General features: G+C 36.1%; 1 protein-coding gene across 1 annotated transcript in view; it reads left to right on the top strand.

The window, feature by feature from the left end:
- The window catches only part of AKAP6 (A-kinase anchoring protein 6), a 271,172-nt gene that overhangs the window by 139,471 nt on the left and 106,709 nt on the right, over nt 1-24,992 (top strand). Inside the window, exons 7-8 of the mRNA XM_070734077.1 lie at nt 198-346; nt 12,097-12,217. Of these exons, the coding sequence (XP_070590178.1) occupies nt 198-346; nt 12,097-12,217 (270 nt within the window). The remainder of the gene's footprint in view (nt 1-197; nt 347-12,096; nt 12,218-24,992) is intronic.

The following is a 24,992-nucleotide window of genomic DNA, read 5'->3' as shown; positions in this document are numbered from 1 at the left end:
ATAATCTCCCCTCACTCCAATACTTCTATAAAGAGAGCATCATTAAAAATCAATGCAATTATTATTACGGCAATGCTTAATATCACTGTAAATGAATTCTTGCTGACTTATTCATTTAGTCTAAAAACAGCAACTTTATATAAGCATTTGTTATGAATTAAAACAAGGCTTCATTCCTTATTGTTTCCTTTTTCTAGGCAGAGGTTCAGCTATGCTTTCTGGAAGCACAAAGAGATGCTGTTGAGCAGATGTCCTTAAAGCTGTACAGTGAGCAGTACAACAGCAGCAGCAATCGAAAAGAAGAATTTGCGGATATGTCAAAAGTTCACACAGTGGGAAGTAATGGGTAGGGAGCTATTCTTTTTGTTGTTTTATTCTCAGTGATCTGTATCTTCTTTTTTAAAAACATGATTTCTTCTTCACTTCTATGTTGGCCAAAAATATTTTTCTTACTAAGCCAAAAGATAAGGAACTCATCATATTCCCTCCCTCTCCCTCCCTCCCTCCCTCTCTCCCTCCTTCTCTCTCTCTCTTTCCTGTAGACTATCAGTCTACTTCAATTCATTTCCCAAAATTACTTAATCACTGAGCAGGCAAACTAACTACAGCTGACCAAGTTTGTTTAAAGCTTTCATCCTGGAATGCATTGATTGGTATTGGTCCATTATTTTTATGCTTTTACTTTGTTCTGCATCATTTAGACAAAAATGAGTTCAAAATTAAATGAAAAGTAGCATTTTGCCCAGCATGAACCTAAATATCTGTCTTTCACGAACTCCCCCGGCCCCCCAGCAATGGTCAATCTGATATCTCTGCAAAATTGACAATTCAGGCATGTCAAAGATTACTTAATATAATCTGGTAATTAATTGTAATAATCACTGCTTCTAGTTGCAATGCAGTGCTGGTAACCTCTGGGCCAATAGCTTTGAAGCAAAATGGAATTAATTATAGACAAAATAGAAGTTACTACATAATCGGGAATTCCTAAAATATGTAGCAAAATGTAGCTTTTAAATTCAGCTCTATTGCTTCCAAATAAGATGACTATAATGTAATGAAAAATAGAAAATATATATTTGTGTCATAGGACAGCCTTACTTTCTCCCATGTGCAGTTCTTTTATTGTAAGCCTGCTGAGGTTTTTTTCATCTACATTACAATACAATATTGAATAGTGACCTGCCTTTTAACAGAGTTGTTGCCTTCATCCTCTTTCAAATAAGTATGAATTAATATGTGTGTGTGTGTGTGTTTGTTTGTTTGTTTGTATGTATGTGTGTGTGTATGAATGAATGTATACATATGGGAATGTGCATATATGATATTACTTAAATATATTAGGACTCTTAGTGTAGCTAGAAGTCATGCTAGAAGTCATTCACTCCTTTTTATCGATTGCAACTTCACTCGTTCATTTTAAAGGCATCAAACCAAACGCAGACACACACTCACACATTTATAACTTATGAATAAAACTACCCATGTAATAAAGTTATTTACTTCCAGCGTGGACATCTATTGTCGCAGGATTCTAAATAAAGCTATCTTTTGTAATTTAGTGATTGTGATTTTTGTCAATGTTGATCGTATTGAAGTGGTACTCCAAAGGTTTTGGGCTTGAACCTCTTACCATTGTCACTGTCTTTGCTTTGTTGTGCAATAATTGTTCTATTCAATAATTATTCAATAATTGTTCAACTTGCAGATCTTTTTATTTTGTTATTTTCTCCAGTTCTTTGTCTTCTATTCTGCTGTCTCCGGGTACTTTCATACCCACTATCCAGAATTTTTAAATCTTTCTTATCAACAGTTATTAAGTTTGAAATGTTATGTGGCAGCTGCTTGTCTGTTTGAATTCCTGAGGCCCAGACCTCTTTAACTTAACACTTTAGACTTATATACCACGTCATAGTGTTTTACAGCCCTCTCTAAGTGGTTTTCAGAATCAGCATATTGCTCCCAACAACCTGGTTATTCATTTTCCCAACCTGGGAAGGATGGAAGGTTGAGTCAACCTTGAGCCTGGTGAGATTTGAACTGCCGAACTGCAGCTAACAGTACTTCACTCTAACCACTGTGCCACCTCTTCATTTTCTATTACTTTTTCTATTTTGTAGTGCCACCAGTTCTTGTTTGCAAGCAAATATTTCTTACAGATACTTCAACACATCATTTTTGCTACTTTGTCATGCCATTGTTTACAGTCAGCCTGTGCAATTTTCTTGTAGCAGCAAGTATTGTTAATATTATTGTAGAATGATACTTTTATTGTCAGTGTATGCATCTAACATTTACTTACAGTAGTTTAATGAGTGTAAAGGTAAATTTGTATGGAATGGCTGTTCAACTTGAAAAACCCAACTATGCCTAAGGATTGAAAAATGCTATTATTGTTTCCCTACACAAAGGGGAAAAAGTAGCAGGAATGAATGTAAAAAAACTTTAGGGAGATTGGTTTGTTCAACATGCTTCAGTAGTTTGAAAGTATAGAATAGCTAGCAGAGAGCCAACTTTGGGGAGTACGGTGTGTTTTTACATAAACAGGACTGTACAAACAAGATTTTTCATCTTACAAAGTCATAATAAAATGAATGAATAAGAGAACAAAAATTAATTTATGTTGATTTAAAGAAATTTATGATAAAGTGAGTAGACTTGAATAATAGGCTGTTTTGCACATATCTGAAATCAAAGAGAGATTGCTGATGCGGGAAGATTGATATATGATGGGAATAAAGCTGGCATGAGAATAAATGGTATGTTTGCTGAATGATTCAACAAGTAAAAGCAGATAGTAAAACAATATATCCTTGGATTTTAATGTATTTATTGATAAATGTGGAAGGAATGTTTGTAATAATATGTGTTACATATGTAGTAATATGTCTGCATTTTTATATGCAGATGATATGTTACTGACATATCAATTCAATTGCAGTTAATATTAGTCAGATTGTAGATGCAATAAGGCTCATGAATCTGAACATTTGCGTATCAAATAAAGACCAAATAAAACAGAATGAACGATTGCACAGTAATACATTAGAGCCAACAGATAAATTTATGAATCTTAGTATAATATTCACTAAGACTAGGGGGTAAATGGAAAAATGTGAGATGTATAAATGCCAGTAGTAAGATAATGGGTAATATGTAGTCTGTTGTGAGGAATTAATATTTGTGACCAAAAGCTAAAATGGCTAAGAACATGTTTCTGCACATTTGGATGTATGAAAGTAAGAGGTAGATATGTTAGCAGAACCATAAAGATAAATTGGATGTAATGAGAATGGGTTGCTTAAGATGTGTGACTAGTAAAAGAAGAGACCAGATCCAGAATGAATAAATGCTGAATGAGGAGCATCAAAGAACAAAACACAATGTATGAAGTTGTGTATTGATGTGGTAGAAGCAGGAATGCTTTGCAAGTATAGAAACATATGGAGAGATATAGTAAATGCTGCTGGCATGAACTAAATTCAGATTTCCTTTTCTTTTTCTCAACACATGCCTTTAATTTGATTTACTATTTTTTACTCTCTTTCTATGGTTTGCATAAAATTGCTTACCTTGAATCAGGGGTGGGCTGCTGCCCAAACCGGGGGGAAGGCAGTGGGGTAGTGAAAATGGAGCTCCACCCCAGAGCACCCAATTTGCACTGAAATATGTTGAAAGAAAATGCAATATGAAATAAAAATGAAATGAAATATGTTGAAAGAAAATTTTTGGTAGCCCTTCACTGTCTTGAATTATGTGCTGGGTCTCTCTGTGGTGCTATAGTATTTAAACTAGTGTTTTATATACTTAGAACTAGTTCTGGAAATCAACAAAGAGGTGAGAAATCAGATTTCATTCTGAGATCAGAATCCTCTCGGTTTTGGAGGATGGCACAAAAGAACTATAGATTAGATTACATTAGATATAATTTCATGATGTAACTCTATTCATGGACTGCTCTAGTACTATTTTTACTCAAACCATTGATGATAGTGAATGATCACAGTTCTACATGGTCCATCAAAGCATCATTATAAATCTTGTTCTGATTTCACAGCTTCATGTTATAAATGCAAAAAAAAAAAATATCCTTCAAACAAACAATGAAACAAAATGAAGCCCCAGTCAGGCATTGAAAGGTAATGCATATTTCGTTATTTGTCTGTACGTAGCTAATAAAAGCCATATTAAGAGCCGGGGTGGCACAGCAGGTAGAGTGCTGTACTGCAGACCACTGAAGCTGACTGTAGATTTGTAGGACAGCTGTTCAAATCTCATCACCGGCTCAAGGTTGACTCAGCCTTCCATCCTTCCGAGGTGGGTAAAATGAGGACCCGGATTGTGGGGGCAATAGGCTGGCTCTTTCAAAAAGTGCTATTGCTTACATGTTGTAAGCCGCTCTGAGTCTAAGGAGAAGGGCGGCATAAAAATCAAATAAATGAATGAATGAATGAATGAATGAATGAATAAATAAATAAATAAATAAATATGATATAGTATAATTCCAAAGAAATATAAGATCATATTACCATATGATTTTGGCGATTTTTTAAAAAAATTCAGTAACCAGATGCATACAATTAAAGCAATGAGCAGGTGCATCTTCAACATTTTTAAAGCATTATTTATCAATGTGGTAATCAAAAGAAAAACCTAAATGAGGATACAGCTGTAAATAGATAAAAAGAATATCAATCTAGTCCCCTTAGAAAGAGAGGTCCATCACTGGAGACCTGCTTTATATATTGACCAAACTAAATATTCATGGTGGATCACAAATTATGTTTTCATAATAATAAATTGTAGGTCAGTAAGAGTCACTTTGGTGTAGTTAAAACATCAGGCCAGAAACAAGGAAATTGTGAGTTCTAGTTCTGAACAGCAGAGCCAAGAAGTTGAATTCATAACGATCAGAAAGGATGCAAGAGGAAAAACAGAAGAGTCATATTAATTGATAACACTCTACTACAAAGAACATAAATGAAATTTGTTCCAGCTGGTCCTACCAGTTTGTGGAGTCTGCAATCTGCCAGAAATACTGATTAGGGAATCAATGCAAATTAGTCCAGTGATAATTTCTGTTCATCCATGTGATACTATGATGAACAGCTACAGCCCATCAATATGGACATGAGTCTGATTTAGGTTTGATCCTAGAAAGGAAAGTCATTCTAGCATAGCATAGCATTTAGACTTATATACCACTTCATAATGCTTTTAGAGCCCACTCTAAGTGGTTTACAGAAGCAGCATATTGCCCCCAATAATCTGGGTCCTCGTTTTACCCAACTTAGAAGGATGGAAGGCTGAGTCAACCTTGAGCCGATGGTGAGATTTGAACTGCTGAACTACAGCTAGCCGTTAGCTAAAGTAGCCTGCAGTGCTGTACTCTAACCACTGTGCCACTGCACCACCTTTGGAAATTGAAAAGTATATTTTAATATATTCAAAGCAATTTTAAGTAGATTTGTGTAATATCAGAAATACATGGAGAAAATTGTGATGGGGTGATGCAAGAAATTCAGAGGGGGAGAGAGAGCTTATTCATTCTAGATCTGAGAGAGAATGACTGGCCCAAGATCACACAGGTGGCTTCATGCCTACGATGGGCCTGGAGCTTATAGTCCAGTGATGAAGATTTTTCCCCCCCTTGGGTTCTGAAAGTGTGTGCATGCGCACTGTTGCATGTGTGCAAGTGCTCACAGCCATAATGCAATGCCCCTCCTGCATGTCTAACCCCTGTGTATGCCTGCGTGAGCTCTCCTGTTTTGGCCTCCCATCCCAGAACAGTGGGAGAGGAAGCCTCCCATCCCCAAACAGAGCTGTGGGGGGAAGCCTCCTTTCCCCCAATGGAACTGGATGTGGGGGGAGAAGCTTCCCTTCCCCAAATGGAACTGGCATGGGGGGAAAGCCTTGCATGCCCAAATAGCACTGGGGTGGAATCTCGAAATCTGGGAAGGTAGGGACCCCAGAAAGTGAAGAGAAAGAATGTGTGTGTGTGTGTGTGTGTGTTTGTTTGTTTGTTTGTTTGTTTGTTTGTTTGTTTGTTTGTTTGTTTGTTTGGTTGGTTGGTTGGTTGGTTGGTTGGTTGGTTGGTTGGTTTCTATGCCGCCCTTCTCCTGGGACTCAGGGCAGCCTACAACAAGTAACCCAAAAACCAACTGGCCGGCTGGAGGCACATGCGCATGCAGTGGAGCTGAGCTGGTCAATGGCTCGTGTGCCAGCAGAGAGGATTCCCAGTCCCACCTGTGGCATGTGTGCCATAGGTTCACCATCAGGGTTATAGTCTCTCAGTAAGGCTTGGTGCCTTAACCACTACATGAAACCAATTTCCAGACAAAATTTACAATTTATTCATATTAAAACAATTCATTTGTATACATCTGGAAAATTAATACCTCCATGAAGCTTCTTTCATTAGGATTTATCCAAGCAATTCTCAGAATATTTTTGTAAACAATTATTGGAATTGATAATAATAATAATTAAATGAATGTCTATGCCAGCAGCATATAAAGGCAGATGGCTTGGTTATGAAGCCCTTGTAGGCTTGTCTTTAGATGCGAAGGAAATGGAAGTTGAGGCATCTCGGGGCAATAATGTTGGAGTAGCTGATTCCAATGAAGCCACTCTAACTGAGACAGGGTAGCAATCTCCCTAGGATTCCTTGCCTGCACCCACTGATAAGCTGTCAGACTCTGAAGTTTAACCACACAGACATGTAATAAAAATCCAAGAGCTGAGCTTCAGGTGGAGGTGGTTTGATTAAAAAAAAAATCAGACCAATAGATGAGCAGTCTCTAATGAGTGATGTGCATGTATGTAACTTTGAACTGAGTTTCTGTATTGCTGATTAATTGGCCTTGTTTCCTAGAAGAATGCTAAGAACAATTTATCAAGCCTCAGTTCTGTATGAACAGTGAACCATCTTGCCCCTTTGCTGTTCAAACTGTTGCTTCTGATTTTGCAGTTGGAGCTCTGAGAAAATATATTTTGCTTTGTATATTTTATTTAAGGTAGCTACTACCTGGTCCAAAACATAGCAATGTGAGCAATAACGAGGCCTTCTTGTTATGCCCATCTGTCATCACTGCTGTTCAAACTACCAATTAGGTACAACTGAATGTATATCAAGCCCTTCAATAAGACTGATTGTTTGGATGATTGTTGCTCTCCAATAATTTCCGTATTTTCCTTACATTCAGGTAGAGTGAGTGTGCTTTAGGTCCCCTCAATTAAATGTCATCTTGTGGGATGGAAAAAGCCCCCTCCCACTGAAATATCTCCGTAGTCATACATGTAGTGCCAGAAGAGAAGGGGAAGGAAGACTCTTTCCAGCCTTTTGCAGGAATTAGGTAGGCGAATCAGGGCTCGTAGACAAGGAGGAACCTGAAGGAAGAGATATTGTGGGGGTGGATTCTCATAACAGCTAATAGAGACTAGTAGCCAATGTATGAACAGTATTGGCTTGCCTTGTCAGAAGAAAAAGGCTTTGAAAAAAAACCCAAAATATCAAAATTAGATTAAATATTAAAATTGAACAATTGACTGGTAAACCTAATTCCATGTTTTGTTTATTGGTAGTACTCACAATATTATTTTCTCACGAGAAAGACACATGCATATTCACTTTATATTACAAATTAATGGACGCTGGCTGAGAAATTCTGGGAGTTGAAGTCTACAAGTCTTAAAGTTGCCAAGGTTGGAGACCCTTGATTTAGAAGGATGAGGGTTTTGCATTCCTATTTATACTAATTGGCAATGGATTATCAGGATTTCAGACAGGAGCTTTATGGAGCATAGAAATGGGACACTTTTGGAGTCTGAGAATAATATGTTACTTTTTTTCAGGGAGAGTGAGGGCTGTAATAGGCATGATAATAACATAGAGTCTAGGGTGAGGTCAAATTTGTGGGTTGGGAAGAAGTCTGGGAGGGGGATTTGGTTTTGTAAAGAACCTTGGAATACAAGGGCCATTTTTTCATGTAGCCTATGGGAAAAAATAAACACTGAAAATAATGCTTTACTTTGAAGATAGTATTGTTAGGTACAATGTATGACCATGAACTTGGTCATACCTGGTCCTTTCCTTGACTACTGGTTTCTGAATTGGTTTTCCATTACAAGAATTGATAAAAGTGTGATGAGGATAATGCATATTTAAAAAATAGGCATTAAATAAAATATTTTTCATAGTAAAATAAAGTATCAGATAACAATGACATCAGGTATTGAGTACAGGAACATGGCTGTAACCCATACATTTCAAATTTTATGTCATTGTGGCTCCATAAAATTATTAAAAAAATAGTCCCATGCCCTCAGTAAATAAAAACAATGGTTTCATTGAATTTAAGGAATAATAAATTCAAGAAATAAATATGCCACTTGTTTTAAATATTTACATTTAATTTCCATATCAAATAAAATAATGATAAAACTTTACAGCTTTATAAGATAAAATGATTACCCTGAGAATCATCACTCACCCAATAATATTTAAAGCCATATTGAAGTTATATTGTGGCAATGTTTTGCAGAAATCTTGTGTGTTTTGTTTTCTAATATCATATTATTAAGTTTTCAGAGCTCACTTACATAACACCAATGGAAAAATTTCAAGAACTGTGATATAAGACTCTAAGAATGGAAGATTTAATACATGCTTGATTTATTTTGCCAATAATTTCATCAACGCAGAAATGGAATGGGTAATTATCCTAGATCTAATTCTCACCAAGAGCTGGTTTTTGTGATAAAATGCACACAATATCTTCTTTGAATTCACGATATTGGTGGAACAGAAACTCAGCATGTCAGATATTTGTCACGGACCAAAGTTAATTTCAGCAAATATAAAGAGATGATGGGCATTTTCCCACAACGCTGTAATCAGATAAAAGTTTGAGATATGAAGGCCAAATCAGTTTATATTCAGCCCGTATCAGTTTCACATATATACAACCCTCTCTATAACTTTGTAAACCTGTTGATATTTTAATGCATAACATCTGCGTTTAATAATTTTTTCCTGTGTAGGCACTTTTTACATTTTATCCCTAATATGTTCATTTTTATATGCAACATTCGCTAAGGCCTAGGTTTTAATGTCATTTCTACATTAAGAATTGCGGTACAATAATCACAGATATGTCCAGTAATAATGAACATCTAAAAAACAAAAATCCCAATTTTTTTTACAGCAACTTGAAAAAGATGGAGAAATTCTAGGATTTAAATAGGCTTGAGAAGAGTACAGTTGAATATGGGAGTGTGTTGTGTTTGGGGTGCTGCATATTTTTGTTTCAGTTTATGAGCAACCCAGGTCATGGTACATAAGATGTACATATATGTCTTTTAAACAATAAACAAACTCTGTTTTGCTATATATCTGGAACTCTATTTGCATCTATCTTAATTTCTGTGTTCTTCAGTTTGTGAATTTTGTGTGTGCATGTGTGTATGTATGCATATTCCTCTCTCTCTCTCTCTCTCTCTCTCTCTCTCTCTCTGTGTGTGTGTGCTATATTAGATTTCACACCTGCCATGGCAATAAATCTTAGCTGTTCAGACACCTTCACGCAATAGTCAGGAACAGAACATATGTATGAGATATCTTGTTTACAACAAAATCTACCCATATTGTATATATGAGAGTTGTTGTTTACAATAAAATAATTAATCTACCCATGCTGTTTCAGTAACATTCTGCTCTTGAGTATGGGGTGAAAGTGTCTGGACAGTCAAGATTTATTGCCATGGCAGGTGTGAAGCATGGACAGTGTCCAGTACTGTGGAGTTGAAAGGAGTTTTGCTGTCATATCCAGCTTGAGAATGTTTGTCGGGCCATGATGGAAGCAAAGAGAAATACAGTCTGGTGCAGCATTCATTCTCATGTCAGAGGAATGCATTGATAGGGTTGTCTGTATATTATCTGAAAGTTCAAAAATAAAGTTTCGTGTGTTAGGAGCAGAGAGATAATAATTATGCTGTTATTAAAAATGTCATTTTAAAGTGTAATCACAGTGTCGTGTTATGTGACTGCTGATTTTAGGTTTTGCTTAATTTAATTCGAAGACCATACATGCCAATAATTTATGTTCAGTATCTTCTTGCTGCACCATTTGCAGATTGGATTGGTTGGCCCACAAAGAGTATACTACATATGGAATTCAAATATACCAAGTGAATGAGTTTTGATACAATATACAACCCAATATTTATGGTAGAGTTGTACATTTCTTTGGATTTACAGTGTTCCCTCGATTTTTGCGGGTTCGAACTTTGCGAAAAGCCTATACCACGGTTTTTCAAAAAATATTAATTAAAAAATACTTCGCAGTTTTTTTCCTATACCACGGTTTTTCCCACCCAATGATGTTCTATGTCATCGCCGAACTAATAATTTTTGCAAATAAATAACAAAAAAAATAATTATTGTTAATAAATAATTATGTTTATAAATATCAGGATCACTAAGTGTCTTATTCAATGGTGAGTACCAGTAATAATGGTGAGTAAATGGTTGTTAAGGGAATGGGAAATGGTAATTTAGGGGTTTAAAGTGTTAAGGGATGTCCATAGCCAAAAATGGTGTATTTACTTCCGCATCTCTATTTTGCGGAAATTCAACTTTCGCAGGCGGTCTTGGAACGCATCCCCCACGGAAATCGAGGGAACACTGTATTTCCCTAAGATGCTTTAGAGCAGTGATGGAAAACCTTTTTTTCCTCTGGTGCCGAAAGTATGAGCACGGGCGCTAGCACATGCACACGCATGCCCACACTCATAATTCAATATCCCCCATGTACCTTGCCCCTTACACATGCACACATGACACCCCCCTACTCCCAATATCCAGTGGATAGTTTTTTGCACTCCTCAGGCTCCAAAGGCATTATTGGAGCCTAGGGAGGGCAAAAATGTCCTCTACCCCTGTTTGGAGGCCCTCTGGAGGCTGAAAATGCTCTTCCAAAGCCTCCAACTAGCCGTAAATCAGCTGGCTGGTACACACATGCATGCTGTAGCTGAGCAAAGGCAAAAGCTCATGTGCCAACAGATACGGCTCCATGTGCCTCCTGTGGCACGCGTGCCATAGGTTTGCTATCACAGCTTTAGAGTATGTTGGAACATGAATACTGTATATCATTTCCTCAAAGCTTTTAAAAACAGCTACATCTTTTCTCAGGATCCTTCATCTGGCTTTTATAAATTCACGTATTCCCATATTCTATATATTGATCCTCTTTCCTGGTCCTTGTCCAGGTTCGTGTCCTCCTCCTCCTCCTCTTCCTCTTCCTCCTCCTCTTCCTCCTCTTCTCCTTTTCTCTCCCTTTCTCCTCCTCCTCCTCCTTCTCCATTTCCTATCCTGTCTTTTCCTCCCCCCTTTTTTGTATTGTGATGTTTTACTTATTCACTTGGCTTTCAATAGAGAATAATGTTAATCCGTTTAAGCTCTTATTCTAATGATTTATTTTGTTGGAAACCGTTGTGATCCTTCTTTGAATTTTAATGATTGCTGGCTATTCAAGGATTCATTGTTTTGACTTCCTGTCCTTACCTTTGTTTCTAACATGTCTGTAGGGAACACCTGTCTAATATTGTATCTGGCCTTGGTTCTCACTGGCTTACCATCTTCACTCAAGCCTATCTTAAAGTGTTGTGTTGAAATGCTAGCTATTCATGCATGAAAATATACTTGCAGAGATAGGCAGATGGACAGCAAAAGGATGGCTAAATGGATTGAGTCATTTTAGTCTGAAAATAATTCTGCTGCAAATAACTGCTCATCATGATTATCACACAGAGAAGTTTGCTGAATATGTCAGCACTCTAAAAACTGTGAAGACGCTGTATTTATCATTCCCATTTTCTGAAGCAAATGAAATATGCCTGCTTTTGTTGACAGAACCTAGCATACTTTGCTGGTACATGGGTCGTGGCTTATGTTTGTGTTGCATTTTCATCCCTCCTGTTAAATTAAAAAATCTTTCTGAAATAGAGAACCTACATTTTCTAGAAAATCTTTTTCTAATATAAGATTTGAACAGTTATAATCTATTATGCATAATGGGCTTTTTTCTTTATCTGCAGCCTTTTGGACTTTGATTCCGAGTACCAGGAGCTCTGGGATTGGCTGATTGACATGGAATCCATAGTGATCGACAGCCATGACCTGATGATGTCAGAGGAGCAGCAGCTGCATCTTTACAAGGTTAGAGCTTTTGTTACTGCCTTTACCTAGCTATAGAAGATCTGATGAGTTTGACATGTCTTTCTCTCACAGGATAGCTCTGTGTTCATTGTATATATCATGGTGTCTATTAGAATTCCCTCCCCTGTCCCCAACCTCATTTCCATCCCCTCTGTGCTGACAAGCCTGCGCCGACATCATAATTGTAAGAAAGTTCCCTTCATCACATTCCATTTGGTACAATCCTATAGGAGGACAAAGATTTGTCATTGGATGAATTGAAATGGATGAAACTGCATTCTTAAATAGACTGAAACAACATGAAGAAAAACATGATTGTAGCATTTAGAAAATGTGCATTGATAGGAACTATTTTCAGATTTTTCTATCATCTTTCATTCTTTTTAGTGAATCTATTGTTTCAGGATACACAATTCTTCCAATATAATTTATATTAGTAATTTGGAAAGCCGATGCTCTCTTTTTAAGAATGCACAATTGTTATGAATGAAAAACACAATGTATAAATGTGTGCATTATGAATCTTTTTATTTAATGCAGAGAGAAAGAGACAGGGGAAGCAATTCTTTTCTTACTATTTCTACTTACACAGAAGCCCAACTATCCTTCCTTCTTTTCTTCCTTCTTTCCTTCCCTCCCTCCCTCTTTCCCTCCCTCCCTCCATCCATTTTACCTTTAGCTTTTTTAGATGGTTCAATGTGAAGTGGAAGCAGAAAGTCAGAAATATAGATTTTATCACCAGAGAAGGCTTTATATGGAACTGTCAGGCTGTAGTAAATCATTCTCATTTAGGCAATTTTTAATTGGACTAATTTTGACAATTGTCATTCTTGAGTTGCATTGAGCATATGATATATCTCAAAGAGCAGATTTTTTTAATGAAATATAAAAAAAACCCTAGCCCCAGAATCAACAACAATGTTGATAAGGTAACAACCACCTTTTCACTTTTAAAATTTGTTCCAGAAAAAAATTCAGATTCTATCTTAAAACAAGTTATTGCTTTTTGTGCTTCAATTTCCTTTTTTCCTTTCCTTTTTTCTATGAGGTTTGCATTGAAATATTTTTCACAGAATGTTTGAATGAAATAAAATTGTTTACATTTAAATAAGTAAATATGTAAACTAGTTTACTAGTTTTTTAAAGAGCTTCTTATGAGTATACCAACAAATGCTGAATATTTTTTAATATTTTGCCTTTTAAAAATGAAAGTGCTTAGTAACTTAACTAGTTTTTACACCACATGTAGACAGTTTGGTGCAGTCTTTAAGGCATCATACTGAAAACAGGGAGACCATGAGTTCTAGTCCTGACTTAAGCACAAAGCCAGGCTAGTTGCTTTCTTTCAGCCTTAAGAAGAAGGCAATGGCAAATCGTTTCTCAAAAACCTTGGCAAGGAAGTTTCAGGAAGTTGTCCAGGAAGTTTCTAAGCATTGGACAAAACTGAATGAATGAAAACATCTTTCCAATTCTATTTCTGGTTATTTTTAAAGTTTCTTCAAGCTTTTTTGAGTGTAAAAATCTTAATTTTCTTACCTTTTCTGAGATACGATATTACAATAGTAGAATACATTAATGCCAGTTTGATATGTGAAGTAAATGATATTGTACAAAGACTCTCTGGGCAAAGGCATGGTAGAAGCCATTTTGATGTCAAAATGACATTGTGAACATCATGATGATGTCAATATGCAAATGATACAATGCCCTCTTGTCCAGAATTGGCTGAGAAAGAAAGCACTATGAAACAGTATTCATATGCTATAACCCAAATAGTTTCAGCCATCTTAGCTTCGTTGAATAAGATATTAAGAATATAAACTATATAATAATTTCTATAGACACTCTTATATGCATGTTCACAGTATACTTGTATTTTGTACTTTTTAATACTGATTATTGTACTTCTCAAATTTTATATATTAAGAAAATATTCCAAGGAACAAGGTGAAACAAAATCAAAATGGTGTAGTGTATACCCACATACTGCCAATATTGGGAGTCCTTATTTAGAACTCCCAAGATGAAGTTTAGCCCTATGAATGATTTCTAAATGTTCAAAAACTAATTATGCATAGTAATATGGAGAGTCAGTTTGATGTACTGTACTGGTAAAGAGAAACCAGGAATTCTAGTACTGCCATAGGAATAAAGCCAGCTGAGAGATCTTAGGCAGGGATGGGTTCCTACAGTGCTGTCTGGTTTGCTGCTCCAGTAGTGTCCTGCTGATTGTGCAATTTGGGCACAATGGCTCCAGTGCGTCTTTCCCCATCTGTGCACACTGCCATCTTTTTTTTTCTTTTTTTCAGGGTTTTTTTTTTGGCAATCTGAGCATGCACAGAAGGAAAATTGTCCCTCTACGCATGCACAGAAGCAAAATCACACTATGAGTTGCACACGCACACATGAGCATTGTTAGCGGGCATGCACATGAAACATCGTAATGCACATGCAGTACACTGGTATGACAGTAAGAGGAACCTGCCCCTGATCTTGGGACAGTCACTGTCTCAGACCTAGGTAGAAGCGAGTGCCAAACTACTTGTGAAAATCTTGCTAAGATAACTACAGAGACTTATCCAGGCAATTATGAGTTGACATTGCTTGAAGGGGTGGGTTGGGGACACCAACCCTAATTTCCCTTTCAAAGGCCATCTTAGAATTACCCTGACAATTTTGACTTAAAAGCACACATATACAGCACATTACTTAAGAACTGTGGTGGTGTAGTGGTTAGAATACAGTGTTGCAGGCTAACTCATTACTGTACTCACTCCAACAATTCGATTCTGAGCAGTTCAAGCTTGACTCAATCTTCCATCCTTCAGAGGTTAGTAAAACAAGGACCCAGATTGTTGGGGGCAATATACTGACTCTGTAAAGCACTTAGAGAGAGCTGTAAAGCACTGTGAAGTGATGTATAAGTCTATAGACTAATGCTATTGCTATTACTATTACTTGTGTTAGAATAGGCCAGGTTCCTATTCTGTCCCTTTTGATCCACAAATTATTTTGGGATAGTTATTTAATATTCTTGTGTCCCTGAAATATTGACATTTGGGTACTTAGAGTGCTTTATTATGATAAATGATAAAAATAAATTGCTCAAATATAAGAAACCTAGTCTCTGTTTTTTAAAACAAATACTGTACTATGACTGTAAAATAACAATAGAAAATTTCAAAAGGGTACTCTTAGATTTGAAAATTGAGGCATAAAATGTACATGAAATAAAAACCATCTCAGATTCATAGAAAATATGCTAAAGATACTTAAAGAATATTCAAATACCAGCAAACACTTAAAATAATCAGATATTGAGTGATTAGATTATTTTGGGTTAAAAATAGCAATGTAAGATTTGATTTGGGAATATGATGTTACATCTGGAAGAAAGCTGATATGAATATTCAGTGATAGCAGAGAAATGCTGCATGTAGGTTTAGTCATAACAGCCTTTACTCCAAGAATAAGTTTGAATTGCACTGCAAAGTACTATAAACAGTAGGACTACACAGCAATCATGATTAGAAGACAAGAAGGTAATTTAGAGCATGCATAGTACTCATACAGCATCTGTTAGCAACTCTTTAAACAAGATGTATTTGCTTTAAGGAAGGGCCAGCAGGTGCTATTTGTGCACTCCAAATGCCCTAAATCATTATTTTTCCTTTTGAAGTTGGATTGTTGAATGGTCCTAATCATGGTGGGATTCCAAATCTTTTCCTACTGCTTCCCACACACTTCCAGCACTCAAAGACCACCCTCCGTGTCAGCGCTAATGAGCTGAGCTGTTGTTTAACTCAGCTGAGGTGCAGCAATCCACTCTGTCGTGCAAATCAGCTGAGCTAAAAAACAAGGGAATATAGGGCAAGGAATGGTGAGGGTGTTGAGCAGGGACAGGGGGCAGCCAGAGGTGGTATTTGTCAATTCTCTGAACTACTCAAAATTTCCGCTACCGGTTCTAATAGAGAACTTAGATATTTTTCTTTCAAAAAATTATGCTATGCTGATTTGACTGCTATCTTAACATTAAAGGCATCATAAAAACTAAAATAAAGCATATAATTGAAGCCAAATCAAAATAAAATATAAAACAGAAACTATAGTGTTTGGCTACTAAATATAGTGGCTATGGGCTTCCAAGCACCTTTGAAAAGTCTCCCAATATTTTTAGTGAAATAAATAGCATATGACAGTGATGGCGATCCTATGGCATAGGTGCCACAGGTGGCACGCGGAGCCATAACTGCTAGCACGCAAGCTGTTATTTATTATTATTTATTAGATTTGTATGCCGCCCCTCTCCGTTGCCCTAGCTCAGTTCCAATGTGCATGTGTGTGCCAGCCAGCTGATTTTTGGCTCACACAGAGACTCTGGAGGGCATTTTTGGCTTCTAGAGAGCCTCAGGGAGGATGGGAGAGAGCGTTTTTCCCTTCCCCAGCTCCATGGAAGGCTTTGGAGCCTGAGGACAGCGAAACACAAGCCTACTGGGGCCACCAGAAGTTCGGAAACAGACTGGCAACACAGTCAAAAGCTTTTCTATGATCAGTGAAACACATATTGAATTTTGAAAGGTATTTTTTGGATTTCTCAATTATCCAGTGTACAGAACAGATATATTCAGAATTTGATCAGATTTAGAAAATAAATGTGGAGCTCATTCTCAATCTAGTTCTTTCTTTTGAATGAATAAAAGGATGACTGTAATATATGAACCAAACTAAGGTAGGTTGAAATTTAAAGTCTTGGCTCAGACTTCAGAATTGGCAACACCCAGCCACACTTTTAGCACTAATAATAACATTCAAAATTTGTTATGAGTCACATTATAAAATCTGAAAAATTTAAAATGTTTACAAAATTAAATTAAATTCCCAAGAACCCATGATATGTTCTTGATGAAATCTTTTAACATCATTTTGCACATTAAATAATAACATGTGTATTTCAAGATGTTTTTGTTGATGAAGATGAGCATGACGAGAACTAACTGCAGTCAATTTCAAATGATTAATGCCTCTTGTTAAAACATATCCATGTATTGATAGCTGGCATTTTTTGCAAGTGGAAGATTATTCATTTCAAGCCTTGCTGGAGAAGTGATTAATGCTATCTGTCACCACGTGAGGGCTCACTTGAGAACGGAAATTGAGCTTTGAAGTAGAAAATGTGCATCTTTTTGGTACAGATTTTACATACTAGTCCTCACACTTTTCAGCGTTGGTCAGTACTGACTAAATATTTGAGTTTTTTGTCCTGGTCATCTTCTTACAGAACTATACTATGAATATTTCTGTGGAAAAGCGCTATCTGAGGAGCAGTCTTTTTAATTCATGATACTCCCCTACGCCAACCAGTTTGTTTCACTTCCTCTTTTCTTGCGATGAGTTTCTTAAATCCACAGAATTTTCCTTCCAGATATTGAACAGATAAGTAATTGCACCTCTGAGCCAGCTCAGCAAAGCATCTCAGCCAGGTTGCATGCTGTGTTATCACTACTGCCAGCAGTAATCTTTGCCTCTATGGAGTCTATAAATGAGAAAGATCTATAATAAAACAAGTACCTTGCAAGACAAAAGTATGCATTAAAAGTGTAATAACAATATAGAAATAGCCAGGCTAAGTATGAAAAAATGCTCTGTAAATTCACAGCTCAATGTAGGTTTGCTGTGATAGGGTTTGGGTTTTTTTTAGATCTCATACTGATTCATATCAACTTTTCTGCCCTCTTGTTTTATGCTGTAGATGCATGCTGTCTTCTTCTATTTTTTAAGGCATAGAACTCAATCATGTTTTGTTGCCTCTTGGCTTAATCTTTAACTGTTTTCATGTCCAAAGAATTTTCCTTCTGTTGCCTCTGGAGAACATTAGAATGCAATATTGTTTAGAAAGAACAAGTCTATAATACAGTACCTTCAATCAGATGGCACTAGATTGTAGTTTGAAATAAAAAATGATCTTCATCATATGGACAATACATAATTGGATTTCTTGTTATAATCTACTGGTTTCCAACATGCCAAAGAATTGAATGTTGAGAAGTAAACATTTGACATTTTCTGCTTATTAAGTTGCCTTGCCAATAATGTTTCTAGTTAGAATTAAAATTAGATTTAGAATTAATTCTAATTCAAATTCTTTATTGACCAAGTGTGATTGGGCTCACAAGGAATTTGTCTCTGGTGCATAAGCTATCAGTGTATATACAAGCAACAAGTGATAAATCAGGATCATAATCATAAAATATAATCATAAATCATAAGATACAACACTCAGTGATAAAAACAATATAAATTATTTTTTTAAAATATATGTTTATTGGATATATACATTAAAAACAGGGTACAGAAAAATAAAGGGAATATATATAATGTACATTCTAGCAATTATAGTTTACTTATATAGTACGCGTGAGTGGGGAAGGAGAAAGGAGGAAAGGATTTTAGAGAGAAGGGAAAGAAATACAAGAGGAGGAAGGATAGAAAAATAGAGCAAAAAAAGAGTAGTAAGAAGAGTGTGGAGGGCCAGCGTTAGAGCTGGGGCTTCCATGTTTTGTGGCCTGTGGCTTAAGCATAACAATATAAATTATAAGACACAAACAACTAAGTTATAGACATAAGAAGCTAGAAAATAGGTAATAGGAAAGATGATGATGATATGAAATCCAGCATGTAAATCTCATTTGCTGTGTATTACTGTTTTTGTGGAAACAACAGCAATAACAACAACAACAATAACAATACAGCCCTACTAGATAGTTTGATATCCCAGGGCATAAGGCAATGTTGCGGGAATGAGTTGTTTAGCAGAGTGATAGCATGGCGGGGGCTATGCTTGTGTCTAGTTGTTTTGGCATCCAAGGCCCTGTGCTGTCGCTTTGAGAGAGGAAGCTGAAACAGTTTATGACCAGAATGTGTGGGGTCTGTTGATAGCCCACATAGCCCTTCTCATGCCTTCTCAGGCTGGGGTGTGTATTACAACAACAGTGAGTACCTGAATCAGTCAACCACTGTTTCAGAAAAAGAGCTGAATAATTTGGTTATTTTGACTGAGAGTAGGATAACAAGATAAAAATTGTAGCAATATTGGGCAAGCAATGCAACAAGAGTTTGGATAATTATGTATCAACTTTTGATTTGCTAATGTGGTAAAGACTGATAATATCCATTTGGTGATAATGCATACACAGCTCTGCATGTGGTTGTGGTTGACCTCTGCATGAGTTAATTTTCAATTAACACTTGTTTTTTAGTCATTCTTTTGCTTTTAAAACACACAATCAAAATTAAATATTTATTGATTTGTTTGTTTGTCTGTTTGACTTTTATGCTGTGCCTCTCCGAGGACTCGGGGCAGCTTACAACATATAATACAACAATATATAACATCTTAAATCCAATTAATTAAATTTAAAATCTAACACCCCCCCCCAAAAAAAAAAAACCCTGTAAAAAGACAATAATTCCCATTCAATCAACATATAGTGGTACCTCTACTTAAGAACGCCTTTACTTAAGAACTTTTCTAGATAAAAACCGGGTACTCAATAATTTTTTTTTGCCTCTTCTTAAGAACCATTTCCTGCTTAAGAACCCGAGCCCGGAAAAATTTCCCAGGAAATTTGAGAGCGGCACAAAGGCCTGGCCAGTTTCCTGCCATTCCCCCTTTAATCCCAGCCATCTCAGGCTTTTCTGAGATGCCAGAGGAGCCTCTTGGTGGTGCTTAAGGAGGCTTTAGCAGTCCAGAGCGAACGAAACGTTTTCCTTTCTCTGGGCGCTGGGAGAGGGAATAAACCTCTGCCAGCGCCCAGAGAAAAAGAAACGCTCCCTTCGCTCTGAGCAGTGACTGTCCTCTTCCTCTTCTTCCTCCTCCTCCTTCCATCCAAATTCCGAGCTTTTATTTCTTTCCTAATGGGTTTGCACGCATTATTTGCTTTTACATTGATTCCTATGGGAAAAATTGCTTCTACTTACAAACTTTTCTACTTAAAAGCCTGGTCACAGAACCAATTAAGTTCTTAAGTAGAGGTACCACTGTACTCTCAACACCTTCATAGGCCAGGGGGCTAGAGTCTAATGGCCCCAAGCCTGGTGGCGTAAATGAGTCTTAAGACTCTTGCAGATATGTGGATTTTGGATATGTCTTGTTGACTCTACTAAACCAACATATTGCACAACTAAATGTCAACTAGATTTTGTTTATATATAAAAAATATGGACCTGATTACACAAACATTCTATAAAGTTCCAGTGGCAATTATCCTCAAGAAGTATTATAGGATCTGGCCCAAGCATGTAAACTCCTCTTATTAATCCTTTAATAGAAACCTCTGTATTGATGCAAGATTTCTGCCTAGAGAGTTCAAAATTAAAGCAAATAAGAGTTTATTATAGCTGTGGAGATTAGAAATAAGTGTACTAGATAACGTTAATGATAATTCCTTACATTTTCCCCAGAAGATTAATTGTGTGTTAGATTAAAACCCCATTAAATTCAGTAAGATACGATAGTTAAAATTGTTAGCATGTAGGGAATAAAATTAACCAAACATTTCTTTACCAATATAAAAAAAATGTTGGCATCTCCTCTGACATTTGAAGGTTTGATTATGAAAACATTTGAGGTGCTTGAAATACATATTATATAAAATCTACCCTGATTAAACCTTCAGTAAGGAGGTGTGCAGGGTGGGTTCGAAAAATGATGCTACTGGCATAATGATTTATAAAGAATATGTTGATTTAATAACAGGAGAGCTTAAACACAAAGCTGTCCTATAAAAGATAGGTTGTTCCCTTGGTTAAATGGCATTAAAATTTGTGGGGAAAAGTGAAAGCTTTCTAAAGAAAATTAGATTAAAAAACAGCTACCTGCCTTTTCCCCTGGGTGAGGTAAATAGTAGCTGGAGGGGAGAGCAATTAACAGTGGACAAACAGGTTTACATTAAATGTATGTAGAGTTGGAACCATATATCAGCAGAACCACCTATTCCCAAACGTGCCCATCAATTATGATCCTCAACAGGAAACATTTTCTGGTTGCTTCTAATAATCACAGATAATGAGAAATATGTTCTGGCATTTAAATCAGTGGAACTTTTACATATACTAAAATCCCCCCCCCCAATATGATTGTAATTGTTATAGTGTCTCCCCACTTTTGAACACCCTTTGTGTTCAATCATGTCCGATTATCAGAGACTGACTGGACCAGTCCCTGCAGTTTTCTTTGGCAGATGTGGTTTGCCATTACCCTCTACCTAGAGCTGATTGAAAGTGACTTGCCCAAGGTCATGCATCTCGCTTCACGCCCGAGGCAGAACTAGAAATCAGAGTCTCCTAGTTTCTAACCTGGTTTCTTTAATTGCTACACTTAGCTGGCTCCCAGTCTCTTGTTTTATGGTCATGTCAATAATGTTCAAATACACTCTATTTTCAATGTTAGAATGGCAATTTATTGGTGTTATTCTTTCTATTTCAATGGCTAAGTGTGAGACCTTCTTTTTGAAACAACCAGCCTGACACTGCATTAATTCATACTAAGATTGAAATAGTACAATCATAAGACCTAGGAATAAACCAGGGCTGGGGGAAGGGGGACGGGACGCAGTGGGGTAGCAAAAATGGAACTCCACTCCAGAGCACCCAATTTACACTGAAAGATGTTGAAAGAAAATGCAGGACAACCTGCATAAGCCACACCCACAATGTGGTAGTAAACATTTTGATAGCCCTTCACTGGAATAAACCATCCTACCAACACCATCTCCAAAAGTTTCAATCTGGTTGCATCATGCAGTTAGCACAAGAATTTTAACCTTATCACAAAGGTGCTTTTTTTCCAAAGGCAACTGGACTTTCTTTGTTTTGCTTCTCATCCAAGAAGTTTCTGGATGAGAAGAGAAGTGAAATCTCTTCAAGTAAAACAAAAAAAGCCCAGTTGCCTTTGGGGGGGGGGAAACCACCTTTGAGACAGCCCTTGAATGATAATCTCCATTGATACTTTCAATCTTAATTTCACTATAAATAGGGGCTGAAATATTGCAGTTACTGAAAGGCTTTCATAACAGCTTCATTACTTTTTACATAAAAGGTCAGTTTAACAGAGATAAGCATCCTCAAATGTCTACTTGAGTCTGCTTCCAGTTATAGTTACTGCTAAGCCGGGGTGGCGCAGCAGGTAGAGTGCTGTACTGCAGGCCACTGAAGCTGACTGTAGATCTGAAGGTCAGTGGTTCAAATCTCATCACCGGCTCAAGGTTGACTCAGCCTTCCATCCTTCCGAGGTGGGTAAAATGAGGACCTGGATTGTGGGGGTAATAGCCTAGCTCTGTTAAAAAGTGCTATTGCTAACATGTTGTAAGCCGCCCAGAGTCTAAGGAGAAGGGCGGCATAAAAATTGAATGAATGAATGAATGAATGAATGAATGAATGAATAAATGAATAAATAAATAAATAAATAAGAGAATTCTTGATAGTTTTCCATGTTTAAAAAATCATTTGCCTAATTTATTTAAAATTAATAATAATTTAAAATAATGCATTGAGTATTGTTTTCTGTATGTATGCATTTATTTGTTTATTTATTACTTTTAAGCAAATTGACATGGCCTCACATGTGGTAACTCAAGCACAGTGACTCTCACATAGTTATGCCAGAAGGCTGACAAAATTAAAAATTACAATAATTCTTTTCTAAAACTTCTATATTAATCTGGACTTTGGAAAAGAGTATCTTTGATCCTATTTTTCATTTCATTTCATTGATGAACCTGCAGTGATTTTCTCCATGGTGGAAGTATGCTTGAGGTACAATCTTGAATTCCTGCATCATATTGTGGAAAGGATAGGCTCATTAATAACTTCTCTAAGTCAAATATAGTATTCTTTACTAGTATTCCTTTTTGTTCCTGAAGAATTAAGTAACAGTGAGTAATAAATAACATCACTACAAATCCATTATTTTTCAACCTGCTGTTATCTAGAGGAAACAAAACAATTAGGGCCGTAGGTTTATTAATGCTGTTCTACATTTCACAGGTATCAAAGATCGGGAGACTAACTATCCTAGACATCTTTAAAACTAAATGTTTTTAATTAGGTTTTTTTGCTTTTCAGTCATCATATCTGTTCTTACAAAAACCTAAGACACATGGAACTGGTCCAATGTAATTAGTTAAGGTCTAATTTCTGAATGCCCCTGAATATGCCTTTGTTTCCTTGCTACAACTGGAATCAGGAATCAATTGCTTCTAGGAAAGCCACTACGAGGCTTTGTCATCTAACGTTCTGTGTAAAATTAATATCTAGGTAGGAAAGTTATTTTTTACTTGCTTGAATAATTACCAATCATCTCAGAGGGAGGGACATTGAATTTGGTCTGCCAAAGTATGAATTCTATTCAGAGTATGAACTTTAATCCCATAGCTAGTTTTATTACAAGGGTCAATGGATAATTGAAATAATATGGCCTCAATGTCAATCTTCACAGTGACTGGATCACAATCTCCTTTAGTTTGTGGGTGCTATGGAAAGAATAATAATCCAAATACTATTAACTATCAATAACCTAGTAATCCATTTACCATTAAGTGTTTATGCCAATAGTTGTTACAATATGGGGAAAATACAATTGTATAATTGTCATTAGGAGGCTAATGATTAATGCTCTGTAATTATTAAATGTTAACATAATGATTGTTTAATTTTTCTGGCTCATGGGTGAGATTATAAGACTTATTAGTTCCTTATGGATTTTCCTTTTAATTGTTCTTACATTCTATACAGTTTCTTTTTTCCAGTATGATTGTTGACTATAAATAAAGCTTACACTTAACCAAAGGAATCATAAAGAGATTGATTCATAAGCAATTTGAAACTATGCAATAACCATCAGAAATAAGCATGCATTTCTAAGGAACAAATATTCGTATGCTAATCTTATCATGTTTTTGATCACATAACTCCTTCAATAGATTATAGGGATGTTACAGATTTAATATATCTTGATTTTATATTCTATGCATGCTCATCAGTAGGATCATTAAATGGATGATGTTATATTTAAACAGTTATTTAGCTGGTTTGAAATGTTTTCATCATTGGCTTTACCAAACTAGATTAAAAGTGGTTCCCCAAGGTTTACTTCTGGGTTTTCTACACTTCAATATTTCTTTAATGATTTGAATGAAGAAATAGAGAGAATACTTGTGAAATTTGCAAATGACACAAAATTGGGTGAGAGAGAACTGATGTTCTAAAGGCCAGAAATAATCTTGATCCAGGTAAGCTGGAGAAATTAGCTGAATGTAACCAAATAAACTATATAACTTAGACAAGTGAAAATTCTTCAATAAAATAAAAATTAAATGGCTAACTATAGAATAGCCGTCTTGGTCATGGTGACTATAAAAAGATATTAGAATAGAAATTGAATATGAGCCAGCAATTTGATGTGGGTACAAAAATGTAAATGCAATTTTGGACTGTATAAATGTAATATAATTTCCAAATCATGGGAACTAATCAATTTATTTTGATTTAGATCATAAAAAATTGAGATGAAATGTTATTTTTAGAAATCTTTCTCAATCAGTGAAACCAAAGAGATGATCTCTCTTTTATTAGATGTTCAAATAGTAGTACAGCTACTGTTTTTATGGGGGTGCTTTAATTTGGATATTTGCTTAAATAGTCCTTTCCAAATCTATTATTCTAGATTTCTGTGTTACTGCTCAAACTTTATTGTTCATAATTCATTTAAATAAATGAA

This window comes from Erythrolamprus reginae, chromosome 1, assembly GCF_031021105.1.
Source record: "Erythrolamprus reginae isolate rEryReg1 chromosome 1, rEryReg1.hap1, whole genome shotgun sequence".
Taxonomy (NCBI): Eukaryota; Metazoa; Chordata; class Lepidosauria; order Squamata; family Dipsadidae; genus Erythrolamprus; species Erythrolamprus reginae.
Note: the sequence above shows the minus strand (reverse complement) of the source record. Positions and strands in the feature narration are given on the sequence as shown.